This window comes from Lytechinus variegatus, chromosome 4 (genome assembly GCF_018143015.1).
Source record: "Lytechinus variegatus isolate NC3 chromosome 4, Lvar_3.0, whole genome shotgun sequence".
NCBI lineage: Eukaryota > Metazoa > Echinodermata > Echinoidea > Temnopleuroida > Toxopneustidae > Lytechinus > Lytechinus variegatus.
The window spans coordinates 64,168,681-64,182,385 of NC_054743.1; the positions used below are offsets into that span (position 1 = coordinate 64,168,681).

At 36.1% G+C, this 13,705-nt stretch overlaps 1 protein-coding gene across 1 annotated transcript in view; it reads right to left on the reverse strand.

Annotated features, from left to right (window-relative positions):
• The window catches only part of LOC121414520 (sodium/myo-inositol cotransporter-like), a 28,544-nt gene extending 15,741 nt beyond the window's left edge, over positions 1 to 12,803 (reverse strand). The window contains exons 1-8 of the mRNA XM_041607726.1: positions 12,735 to 12,803; positions 10,294 to 10,387; positions 9,228 to 9,299; positions 8,619 to 8,723; positions 6,683 to 6,742; positions 5,123 to 5,227; positions 2,102 to 2,207; positions 558 to 638 (exon numbers count right to left, since the gene is read on the reverse strand). Of these exons, the coding sequence (XP_041463660.1) occupies positions 558 to 638; positions 2,102 to 2,207; positions 5,123 to 5,227; positions 6,683 to 6,742; positions 8,619 to 8,723; positions 9,228 to 9,299; positions 10,294 to 10,368 (604 nt within the window). The 5' untranslated portion in view covers positions 10,369 to 10,387; positions 12,735 to 12,803. The remainder of the gene's footprint in view (positions 1 to 557; positions 639 to 2,101; positions 2,208 to 5,122; positions 5,228 to 6,682; positions 6,743 to 8,618; positions 8,724 to 9,227; positions 9,300 to 10,293; positions 10,388 to 12,734) is intronic.
• Between the last annotated feature and the right edge of the window lie 902 nt (positions 12,804 to 13,705).

Here is a 13,705-nt window from a genome sequence, read left to right on the forward strand (position 1 = left end):
CAATATTATCTCCTCCTCTCCCTATATCAAATCTTACCTGCCCCCCTCCCCCTCCTGCCGAGAGTGATAGTATATTACCCTGTATGGTATTTACACAGTATTTATGTTATTTGCTGACAAACGGACATGTTCATAAACAAAGTTGATGGCCGTTTGTCACAAGGTATAAAACGAATTCATATTATGTTTATGACCTATATATTACTGATCATGCACAGGACTCGTGAAATTATCGTAGGATCTTTATAGGCGGATTAGGAAAGAAGAATTATCATAAAAAATGTAAAATATTAACATTATTTTTGTTGTTATCATCATCATCATCATCACCATCATCATCATTATTATTCAATGAATGAATAGAGGATGAATAGATAAATAACATTCACATACAAACATCATACACATGTAAATACAAACGTACATAACACAAGAATGAATGAATGAATGAATAAATGAATGAATGAATGGAAGATTGAATGAATGAATGAATGAATGAATAAAAAAATAATGAATGAATGAATGAATGTCATAAAAAAAGCAATTCTCAAACTTACTCTTGACCATTAAGATGAGTCCACCGAAAATCATAATGAAAACTTGCACTGTATCTGTGTACATCACAGCTGAGAGACCCCCTATATACACGCAAAAAATATAAACTTGTATGACTATATCGATATATATACTTGCAGGATCTTTCCGATATTCATGATGGAAGTTTGCTATAGCACAAAAAGTTTATACTTGTGACCAAGCGGAAGATCTCGAGATGAAAATAAAAAGATAAAGATGAAACCAGATGATGTCATCTCAAATAGAATTAAATGCATCATAGCAACTTGGTATGCAACTTTATTCATAGACCACTTTGGGGGAACAAAGCGACGAATTGATTTTGCGTTTAAAGCGGAAGGGGGGGGGAGGTGCTCAAACTGTTGTCGTTACTGTCATCAGAGGGGTAATGTAATAATTTATAATTTTCTATTCAACGCATGAATTTATTCTTGTCATGGAAAATAGTTTCTTTAAAGATTACAAATAATGAGTCAATTCGAAATTAATCAAATGTACGCTGTTAGAAAATTTATCCTTAAACTAAAAGAAGTTCCTGCAGCAGAGTCTCGAGAACACCTGTAATCTTACCAGATTGCGTAATCTTACAGGAAATTGGTATTTGGTGTGTGTAATCTTACAAATTTCCTTAAATAAAACACTCTTTTCCCCTTTTCTAACAGACCTGTTCTGTTAAATTGCAGAAAAATTCCTGTTTCATGAATTTAAAGAATGATTCTGGTATTGCTTTCTGCAAAATCTTCTTTTATTTTTCTGTAAAATCAGGTGTTTTTTTAACAGTGTAGCCATTAATAATCTTATCAAAGTTCCCCAACCATAAAAACCCCGAATAAATTCAGATTTGATTTGATCTTTATAGGTTGGTTTATCAATATATTATGTTGTCTGACCAAGGGTCTAACACAAAGCTTAATAGCAATCATCGTAGAAAGATTGATTGCATTGATTATGGTTTACTATTCATCGCAGAAATCAAGAGTACGATTAATAAGTAACCTATGTGTTACGGTGTCCAGTAACTTTACTTAATTTTGATTGGTTAAGAAGCACACGTATCTCACTGTTACTATGGTAACTGTCGGGTTGCAACAAATGTCATGAAAGGGCACATACCTTTAAACTGTAAAAAAAATATTGGGTAAAATTTCAACCGGCATGAGGGTAAATATGTGTCCAACCAATTTTGGGCGGTATTTTACCCAAAGCGGGAAGAATATTGTCCAGTTAGGATAAAAAATAAGCAGCAATTACTTTAGAAATGGGCAAAGTTTTCATTACACTGGATAAATGAAAAGGCCCAAAAGAAATGTCCCATGTTGGTTGGACACATAACTGCACTCATGGAGTACGTTTACCCAATATTTATGTAGAGTGTAAAATGCGTAGAAACTGATAGCTTTATACCTTAATCACATTTGCTCTATGTTACGGAGGCCGTACGGCGAGTCGAAAACAGCCGTTTTATTAATTTCGATGCAAACCGCCTATAGTTTAAAACGTAGAGCAAATGTGACCGAGGTATTACCTGTGACTGTGAAGAAACAGACGAGTGCTAATATCAGCAAAATAGAGTAATACCGGTTCCATCCCAATGCCTGTTGCAGAAACAGTGAACCAGCATATAGATCCACCTGTAAGCATCATGGATGTGAAAGAAAATATACTTACTTTACTTGGATTTACTTGGATTTTGAGACGTAAAACAATATGCTTATGTGCCCCTTGTTCATTTTCTCATCTTTGGCAAGGTCTCTACTTCAGAGGATGGTTGTGCCAAACAATTTCAAGTCCTTAGCTTATAAAGTTGAAGAGTTTATAAGATAAGGACTTGAAATTGTCTTATCTTATAAACTCTTCAACTTTATAAGATAAGGATATATTGTAAGATACTTTCGAAACATTATTGTGTTGATTCAATTTACAATAAACTGTATGTAATGTATGATACTATTGTTTGAACTAAAAAAATATCCAAACTGAAACGGGCATCACTAATACCTTGGTCACATTTGATCTACGGCGGCCGTACGGCGAGTCGACAATAGCCGTTTTATTAATTTCAATTCAAACCACTTATATGTAGTTGGTACAAAAAAATGTTGAAACGGCTGTTTTCGACTCGCCGTACGGCCGCCGTAGAGCAAATGTGACAATGGTATTAGTTCAATAGTTTCTTTTGCATTAAAGCATTCCAGTACATGCATCCACAAGGATCCACAAGGATTCGAACAACAATTGGCTAAAATCAAATGCAATCTCGAGACTGAAGAGAGAAAAAAAGATGAACCTTTCTGAAGTGTTAGTTTACATTGTGCATGGAACTTATACTGAATCGATAATTATGACAAAACCTAACCTATTCCTAAACCCCAAGAAAATACTTACAACCGATTTCAGATACTCGATATACCTATATTAGATCATGGACAATTAGATTACTAGATAGATAGACAGATAGATAGATAGATAGATAAATGTAAATGGATTGACTGATTGATATATAGATAGATAGATATAGATAAATAGATATATTGATGGATAGATAGATATATTGATGGATAGATAGATAGGTAGATAGATAGATAGATATATAGATAGAGAGAGAGAAAGAGAGAGAGAAAGAAAGAAAGAAAGGGGCATGTTCCGAATGTAGAATCTGGCAGCATGATCGGATGAAATTAAGCAGAGTTGTGGTGATTAATGTATAAATCATTTCAATTTTAATTCTTTCATTTCAATCCTCAGAAAGTATTACCATCAAATGCCGGAAATATATGAGACAAGGATCAGCCGCTGCTATTAATTTCAAGCAAAGAAAATAAAAGAGGGGAGAATAAAAAGTGGGGAAGTAAAAGAAAGAAAGTTTGAAAGCAAGGAAATGTTTATTCTTAAACCTACTGTTCTCCTTTTATTCGAGGAACGCCACTCTCGATCGTTTTCCTTATTAAACGCTTTACAAACTAACGCTTTCTAAAACATTGAAAATCTATTGAAAAGGCCCATCGAATCACAATGAACAGATAAGAGGTCATTGTCGAAAGTTGATGGACCGGGACAGCACATTGCCTCGAAATTCGGACCGGACGAAAAAATTGCAAATAAAGCTATGTCGTTTTCCAGAGTCCATGCTGTACGACACTGCTATTTTGATTCACCCATTTTCGACAAAGGCTGTTTTGTTATGAATGGCTCTTGACATAGATTCTCTGTGTTATAGAAAGCGCCTGTGTAGTCATTGCAAAAATGCCCCGATGCCAATGCATCCCCAACGTAACAAACAATCACGTGTTTTCCTACATCATCAGTTTACGGGTCAGTAATTTTTTGTATGGAGCAGTTTTATGTTATTCACGGATCCATGGTCAAACTATTCCCTACGAATATCAGATGAAAGACAGCGATTGAAACAGCATAAAAAACATTAGGGCATATTTCTGTTTGTGGCAATCTCTTTTATGAGGTCTGTGACGATTGAATGGCCTTTTTTATGTCAACAAAACTTCGGGAAAGCATTGCAGCGGAATCAATGTATTCTATACTCTGATCAGTTTACTGAGTTCATAATAAATGATAATTTCGATAAGAATGGTAGTTAAACATGCAGTTCGTAGTGGATATAATTGGTATACTAACACGTTAATGAGCTACACAGGCTTCTACTTTAACCATTATCATAATACAGTAAAGTTTGTGGGTTCTTTAAAATGCGTAAGTCATATTCTGCCTACCGTGATCATACAGTCAGGGGCGTCGATTAATGTTTCTGACTTTTTTTAGGGGCTGGGGGGGCTAAAGTGTAAAAAGTACAATAATTTCGACGCGCTCTGCACGCCAAATTATATCATAGAATTTTGCGCATAAAACATTTGACAGTAAAACACGTAATTGCAGTAAATATGATGACACTTTTCTAGGACGTATAGTCAAATTAATGGGGGCGGGGCGAATCAATATGCCCCCCCCCCCGATCGACTTCTCTGCCTACAGGCCTCTAGGCTCATCGTAATTCTCTCACATCTACCGAGGGGCACACAATCTGACAAGACGGCTATCGCCCTATATTACAACCCCCTATTATAGTCTCGACGATTATGTTATGAGAGAAGTTTAGCTCGGCGCTCGGAGACGAATCGTATATGAAGGTCGCATGATGATCGTAACATATCGTAATATGATCGTAAGACGCATATCATGGGTAAGGGCGTGTCTTATGGAGATGTCTAGGCACCTGTATGATTTTCGTACGACCAATGATATCTTACGATATCAAACGATTTAGGAATAGAGGTTGAAGATATCGCAGGACGATTACACGGAATATCTCCACGGCCTCTGTAGGATCAGTGGAATAAATCGCAAGTTGCACAACTATCTACGTCGCCCCAATAGTGGGTAAAATTATCGGACATCGCCAATCGTATGAAGAAGAAAAGTAAATCCCATGATAAATCAGTTTTAAAACGACTGCATTGATCACGAAGAAACGAATTATCCACCCCAAAATAGATTAAAACGAAAATGAAATCAGTAAAATGTCGTAACCTACCGATACTCTAGCGATCACGTAGACAGTAATCGACAGACAAGCCAGGTATACCCGAATCCTTTGACCGCCAAACCTCTTCATCATAAACTCGGGTAGGGTACATACCTGTATCAAAGCAAAGTTAGAGGCCATTACCTTGGTAGTTCGGGCTGATTACAAATTTCATAATGTATTGGCCATTTATTAATTCATTTTTAAGTTTTTATCAGCAATAATTCAGGAAAGCTGTATTTTAAAGATCTAAGATTAGTCATCTTAATTACAACACGTATGATGAAAATATCGAGGAGAAAGTATCATATGATTGAAAATAAATAAAGCACAATACGTGTGTGTGTGAGAGTATGTCTGTCGTCTGTGTGTGGTATAGTAACATTATTTTTTCACTGTTATTTTTATTTCAAAAAAGCAAAGGCTGCAGTACTATTAGGCTAAATTCATTTCCATATACTGTGTATCTATATTTCAACAAATCGATAATTTCACACAGTCACAACCATATATTGACTCCAATAAAATAGTTGGTGAAAGGCCAAGATTATTAACAGTCTTTGAGTAAAGAAAACATGAAAATGCCAATGAGATAAAATTATTTAAGAGATCGATAAAAAGGATCAAAAGTCCATTTTGGTAGATTAAAAAAAAAATGTTAGTACACTCGATTATAGATCAATTTTCTTTAGATGCTGTTATTATGGTAATTTTATAACAGTATAGGGGACTTTACGTATACTTAAAGACTCTAAAGATAATTCACGACGTAACAACCAAATTACCTGGCTCATTGCATGAATGTGCCATTTATTCTTCTGTAGAAACACCCATCCCCAGGTTTTGTGGCCTCAACTGTGCCCTGGAGTCATAATTAGAGAGTTTTCGCAAACACAACGCGGCCGCTCTCTAACAATTCACCGATTCCTTTTTAAAATACAAGTCAAATAACAATTGATAGCTGAGAGGCTTTTGTCGAAAGTTGGTTGACCGGGACAGCAGGTCATCCGAAGATTTCGACCGGACGAACAATTGCAAATATGTCGTTGTCCAGAGTCAAGAGATTCAGATGCTGTCCAGGGTCCCGTCTAACTAAGAGTTATGATTGATCCGATCAATCATAACTATGGACGGCCAGCAATGAATGAATGTTCAAATTGTTTTCTAGATATGACGTAAGTTAATAAATCAATTGTTTTCTTGACAATTTGTTGTGTTCGCATTTGTTTACGAAGGATATTTTTAAAATTTCATGTAGAAAAAAAATTATGAAACTGATGGATTGCCATTGAGTTACGATTGATTGGATCAATCGTGACTCCTTGTAAGACGGGGCCCAGGTCCACCAACTTTCGACAAAAGCCTCTTAGCTCTCCGTTGTGATTTGACTTGCATTTTTAAAGGAATCGATGCGTTGTCTACAGTTTCCCCGTAGTGAATGCGAAAACTCCCTATTATCGACACTGCTTTAACCCGTTGGCTACTGAGTCCTGTGATTCCTATAGACCCTGAACAGGGATCACCAGGTTCACATAAGCAATGGGTTTAAAAGGAACACAGTCAACTTACCCCTGATGCAATGAAGACTGGGATAAAGAGATATCCCATTAGCTGCAACAAGCTGAGGGCCTGTGTTTCATAGGTTGAGGGAAAAGAACAAAACAGAAAATAATCGTTTAAAGGGATGGTCCGGGCTGAAAATATTGATAGCTTAATAAATAGAGTAGTATTCACTAAGCAAAATGCCAAAAATTTCATCAAAATCGGATAACAAATAACAAAGTTATTGAATTTTAGAGTTTAGCAATATTTTGTGAAAACAGTCATCATGATTATTCATTAGATGGGCTGATGATGTCACATCTCTACTTGTTCTTTTGTATTTTATTATATGAAATTAGGTTTATACATTTTTTTTCTTCCAAGAACTAGAACACTTGGATTGACAACTGATTTAGTGCATTAGATATTAATTGCTGCAATTTCTTTCATTATACAGGAGACATATTCACACAAATATGAAAAAAATATATGATTTTATGTAATAACATAAAAAACGGCAAGTGGGGATGTGACATAATTAGCCCACCTAATGAATATTCATGACGACTGTTTTCACAAAATATTGCTAAACTTAAAAGTTCAATAACTTTATTATTTGTAATCCGATTTTGATGAAATTTTCATCATTTTGCTCAGTGAATTCTACTCTATATATTGAAATATAAATATTATCAGCCCGGACCATCCTTTATTAACATTATATGAGAGACATGAAATCAACTTAACACGCCTTCAAAACAGATAATTCTCTACTTTACTTGTTGTAAACTGTATATTTGTAGTTGTATGTCTATATTTTGTTTATTCGTGATCGTAAAGCGCATAGAGAACTATACAAGTCGGTTTGCGCTTAATAAGAATCCTCTATTACTACGATTATTTCGAGGATTGTGCACATACAAAATGAAAAAAAAATAAACTCATCAAAGACATTGACGACATTAAAACTGCATGTAAATATGTCAAAAGTATAACTGGCATAATGCATTGGTAAAATCAAAGTGGTAAGAGAAGTATAGGGGACGTGAAACTGGGGGCTGAAATCATCCTACTGTTTCATGTACAAAAAACATAGAAATTACGGTTTGTGTTTTTTTTCCCGTCAGTCCCTACTTTCAAACCGTTCCACCCCCTACTCCGAAGTAAATGAATGAGAAATGATAGAGAAAGAAAAGAAATTTTTCAATTTTTTTCTTATTCTCAGCGAATTCCAAAATACCCTTAACATGCCCCTTCCCCCCCAAAAAAAAAAAAAGTGTCTGATCGATTTAGATGTTGCTGCAGTCAGACGGCAAAATCAACTCCAGACCGACCCGGGGCCCGTAACACAAAGCTTAGCGATGATCGCACAACATTTTTCTACGATCTGACGATTGATTGCATTGACTACAATGTACAATCGATCATAAAAATCAAGCGTACGATCAATCGCTAACCTTTGTGTTACGGGACCTTACATTATTACCAATGACAAACCATCGGTCGGTTTGAAGTCAGTTTCGTTGGTGTGACTGTTGCGGTGATTTATGAAATAAAAAAGGAATACTTAGTAAGGGACTTGAAGTGATTGGTTAACATTGATTTGACTTGTAAAAAATCTGAGCGAGAAGGTCACACTTGTAACCTGTGTCTGTGATATAAAAATGAAGCTCAGAAAAAATTGCATTCGAAAATAATTATTTAGTGCTTCAAAAATTCAAATATAAAGTGACCGGAAACAACATCTTAATTTCATCCCATACACTTATGTGTACTATTTAGGTGTCTATAAGACGCCTATTTACAAAATCGGGGTTTGCCTCGTAGTTTTAGCTTTTCATTCTCAATAATGGTTGTTTTCAGGGTTTCATAGTTCTAATACATGCACTAGCTTGTACACATGTTTCATCTTGGTTTGAGAATTTTTTAAATCGGCTGCTCACAAAGTTAAACAATACCTTACATTTAATTCAAAAGCGGCGGGAGATATGCCACTTTTGGCTGCATCGGCAGCTAGACCAACGAAATGTTGACTGCCAATGTTGCTGCCGAAGAGGGATGCTCCAACCTTTGAAAAAACAGAAGTGCATGTATAATGATAACAGATTTTGACTACTGAAATAAATGACGAAAATAACATCCTCGTGATAAAGATGATTAAACGGATGATTTAATGTTGTATTCGAAACTCATTCGAATTCTATTCATTTCTTTTAAAATTATCTGTATAATCATATCCACTATCGTTAGATGAAACTTTAATATTTTGTGTAAATGTTCGTACTTATAGCATGTACCGTGACGATTTTTTCCACATTTCTTCAAATTTGGATACACTGCTTTGGTCAAAGCTATAACGAAAGTTTTCATCTAAACAAGAATGAAGAAATTATGAATTTTTTAATCATCGATGATCGTAAGGTATTGTTGTACAGTGTAGTATGTAGTGATGAGGCATGAGGCTTGTGCCTTTATCATTTCCGCGCTAAAGGGGTCGTCAAATTAAAATGACTATATTGTTTTTACGACATTGATGAATTCATCTCGTTTCACGTATTTATGATACACTCACCGGGATCCACGTCATGAATCTTCCCGCCAAAAAGTATCCGTTGACGGTACTCCTGTTGGTTACCCATAGCGCCTATCACGTGACCAACAGAAAAGAAACAGAGCCCAACAGAGAGATAGGGACGGACAGACAGAGGGGCAAACAGACAAACAGAAAGAGGGAAAAGGACATGGAGAATGAAATTATACGGTAATTTTACAAATCCAACGCTTTATTTAGATAATTATTGATGTTGAGGGTTGAAAAACTCTCCGTATATGTGACCATAATTCAATGCTCATTTTCTATGATAAAAGGACCTAATAAATAGAAGATGTTTGTGCAGAAGGGGTACAGTTGTCCTCTTATCTCGCGAAGTACATAGTTTTGATTAAAAAGTGCTGTAAAATTCTGTGAATTGGTACGATTTAAACAAAATGGTTTTAGCTTGAATTTATTTTCTGAAGTGGCATTCCTGCATCTTTGAATTCAGGAGATAAGTTGTTGAAAAAGAAAAAAAGTTTTATTCAGCTCTCGAGCAACCGATAAAGTTTGATTTCAAATTCTCGCGAAACGAATTCCATCTAGGTAGTTAGTGAAGTTGGATTTTGGGGTCCAACCCTAACACTTCATCATCCTTGTTTTTGCTTTTGACCCGTCAATATAAAAAGATATATAGATTCTCCAATTCCTTGTAAAGCATTTTCATATATATCCTAGTTTGAAGACACATCAGTAACTGGATCACCGGAGAAAGGAAACCTTTAAGCTCGGAAGTTAGACGTATCGATTGTATAGGTAGATCTTAACTTCCGAGCTTGAAAGTTTCTTTTCTCCGGTGATCCATCAATTTCAATTCTTGTTCGGCATTCAAACTGCTTCAGTTTGGGGTAATTTATTGATTATATTGACATATCGTTGAAGAAAAACATTCACGTTTTCTAGCTTTCGGCAAGTGCCCTGACCTCATGCGGTCGATTTAAAAAGTCAAATCTAAAAGGAAAAATCGATTGAAAAAAGGTTTGCTCGGCAAACCAGTAGCAGTTCATCGACCGTTATTGTGACGTCAAAGTGTTGGAATACATACCACGAAAGCAGCGCACAATACGATGGCAAAATAACAGATGATGACGATAATATCTAAGGTGGTCAGAGATGACATCGTTTGGTGAAGATTGGCTCTAAAAGACAAGAAATTATCAAAACTTCAAAATTCGTGTTTATTCATCCATATCGGAAATTTGTTTCTTTCACAACTTCGAGTCAATAAACATCAGAATACCAAATAAAACATCTAAAAGAAATATCACATTAAAGAAATTGCACACAATGAAATGTGAATACACCTTTACATAATGGCTACAAACAGGTAAAGTTCGATCCACTTGAATGTAATGTATAATCAGTCAGTGGCATACCTGGCATATATCGTCCGGGGGGGGGGGGGCAAGCGACAAAGATGAGCAAGGTGGGGGAGGTGGGGGAGGGGATAGTAGGCATCGACGTATACGCACACATTTTTCAAGGGGGGCTGATAATCATTGCCCCAAAATCAAATTCACAGTCTTTAATTTTCGAGCGAGCGAACATTTTTTCAATTATGATTTAGCCTTTTTACATGTGAAACGAGCAAAAATTATACATTCGGTCATAAAAATAACCAATACACGAGGATATTTGGGTACCTTGCAGGCCTCGTTGCCCTGCATTTTGCAGCCCCCCCCCCCCCTTCTTACATGTTTGGATGTATAGGTCTGGAAGTGGCACTGAAGGAGGGAAAGGTTTCCCAGGGGGTGTCAAAAGAAAAAAATGGGATCTTGCTACTATTGATATTTGCTATCGGGTGATTGCACTTTATCATGTTTATCATGTTTATTGTCGAAATAATTTTTTATTGGTATATCATTCCAGAAATGAAATGTTTTGGATCGTAATCGATATATTTTTAATCAAGTGAAGGTTGCAATGTTTATATTAAAATACTTCTTTTATTCCTCTTTGAAGGTGTTACATTATATTCCTAATTCTGCTCATTTGGAGACGTTATAAAAGAGGTTTTTGACATTGAACTCAGTTGTATTCATATATAGATTTGCATTTGTTTTATTTCCATATACAGATTTAAAACAAAAATAAATGTATCCATTCACTCATAAAAAACTAAATGTGAATGTGAAAATGTATGCGACTGTAACCATGGTAACATGACATATCACTAGATATGGGGAAAATCACTCACTCACTGGCAGGGATGTCAGAAGGTTGAGGGAATTGAAATCTGAGAAAGATAGGCGGACGGAGGCATCGGGTACGTAGGATAGAAAGGGGACGGTAATAACCAGAGGAATGTGTAAGCAGGGGTATAGCAATAATTTTGACAAGCCCCACCACCCCCCCAAAAAAGTTTACATTTACACTGAAATAATATAAAGATAATAATTGCGAGTGCGCGCGAAGCGCGAGCTGAATTTTTTCTGAAAACTTAGACTTAAAGCGTTACATTTTGTGCACTTAATTATGAATAGGATGGGTATCTTCCTTAATAAATTATGCGAGCGCAGAGCGCGAACTAAACATGTTGATATTCCTAACTGGACACATTCTAAGCAGTTTTTCAGGATGGGTATCTAAACAGTCGAGCGGGCGCGAAGAGCGAGCTAAAACTTTCGATATTCCGACCTAAGAACTGGATATTCTAAGCACATTTCGTAACCATGAACAAATTGGTTTCTAACGATATATTTTTATATTTTTGATTTTTTTTAATTCCGACCTGAAAACCGGACATTCTAAGCACTTCACTTAACTATGAACAGGATGGATATAACTAAACAGTTACATGTGAGCACGAAGCGCAAGCTGAAATTTTGGATATTCCGGCCTAAGAAATTGATAGTTTAAGCACTTTTGGTAACCTTGAAGAAATTGGTTTCTAACTTATCAATTGACGCGAGCGCCGACAGTTTGCACGGTACAGTTTTTGTTTTCCCTTTCTCTTAAACTCTTTCTTCTCCCCCTTTTCTCTCTTTCCTTTTCCCTTTTTATCTTTTTTGTTTCCCTTTTTTTTGCTTCCTTTTTTTGCTTGTGACTTGTCGGGGGGGGGGGCAGTCTGCCCCCTGCCCCCCATAGGTGCGCTAGTGTGTGTAATACATTCTTTAGAATGTAGCTTGCTCGCTTGAGTATGTAGACGTAGGTAGATAAAAATAGAAAAGGTGATTGGTCTAAATTTTGTCTTTGCCTCAAAAGCGTTAGATTTGAAACAAATTTATACAAAACTGAGAAATGGGAGGGGACGCAATCCCAACCGCGTAAAAGTCAAGCCTGAGCGAGTCGCGCCGTTTTCACTTAACATCTAAATTATATACATGAATCTCCAACAAGATCTAGTTTCAACCAGTTAATATCCAACATTATTTACCAGTATCCTTAACACAAAACAAATGTATGTATATATATCGAAATATTAAATATAGCACTAATAGAATCAATTAGAAAACAGAAAAATGACTGAATTTTTAAAAATTATACCTGCTTTTGATGAGAGTTTAGTACTTGTCATATGCAGCACAACCTCCGGAACACGGTGTGAGCGTCGTCTATAACACCCTCTTTATAGCTTTCGATATTCCATGTCTAATTTTCATTCACGAGGCCCGGGTCACTCTTTTCTGCGACATTATTCAAGTTTCTCTATTCTTTGCTCGAGGTTCAAACAGAGGCCAAAATCTCTCCCAAAAGGTAGGGGGGACAAAGGTCATTTATACGAAAATAAATTTGACAAGCAAAAAAAGGTTATCCCAAAAGTAAGGTCTTCTCGTCCTAATATATATTTCTTACCATCATAAAAGCCCGGGCTTAAAAGACCAAAAATAAAAATGTAGTAGGGGGACATTTGATATTGTGTCCCCCTACTATTTTGAGTAGGGGGGACATGTCCCCCTGTCCCCCCCTGGGATTTCCGCCCATGGGTTCAAAGATCAACAATAGACCTATGCAGCCTCCATTCGATAGTTTTGAATGCATTCTTTGCTTCTTTAGTTGTTCATGCTTCTTTAGTGACTTCATGGATGAGACAGCAATATACAAATAGCTTCCAATTTCTAATGAACTTCAAAAGAAGTACACAGGTGCAATGAAGCCCTTGGTGTCGACCTGTGATGCCGCCAGTTTCATGGCAAAACTGAAAAAAGGATTTGTGGCCAAAAAAAGATAACTGGGATATTTCCATTTTTATTTGAGAACAAACATAGATATTGAACACATGACGAAATATATATCGAAGGCGTAATGTGTCCTGATATTGGGCGAAATATTGAATGATTGCAGGTTCAAAATGTGATGAAAGAGGAATAATTCGACATTTTGAAAGATCAACATTTTACAAAATCACACACAATTCCACACTATGAAAATCACATGATTAGTTTGTTGAACTTGTATCAATTTGTGATGCTTTGTGTCAGAAGTGCGGCCAGTCGAGTAATTTCAAAACATATTTC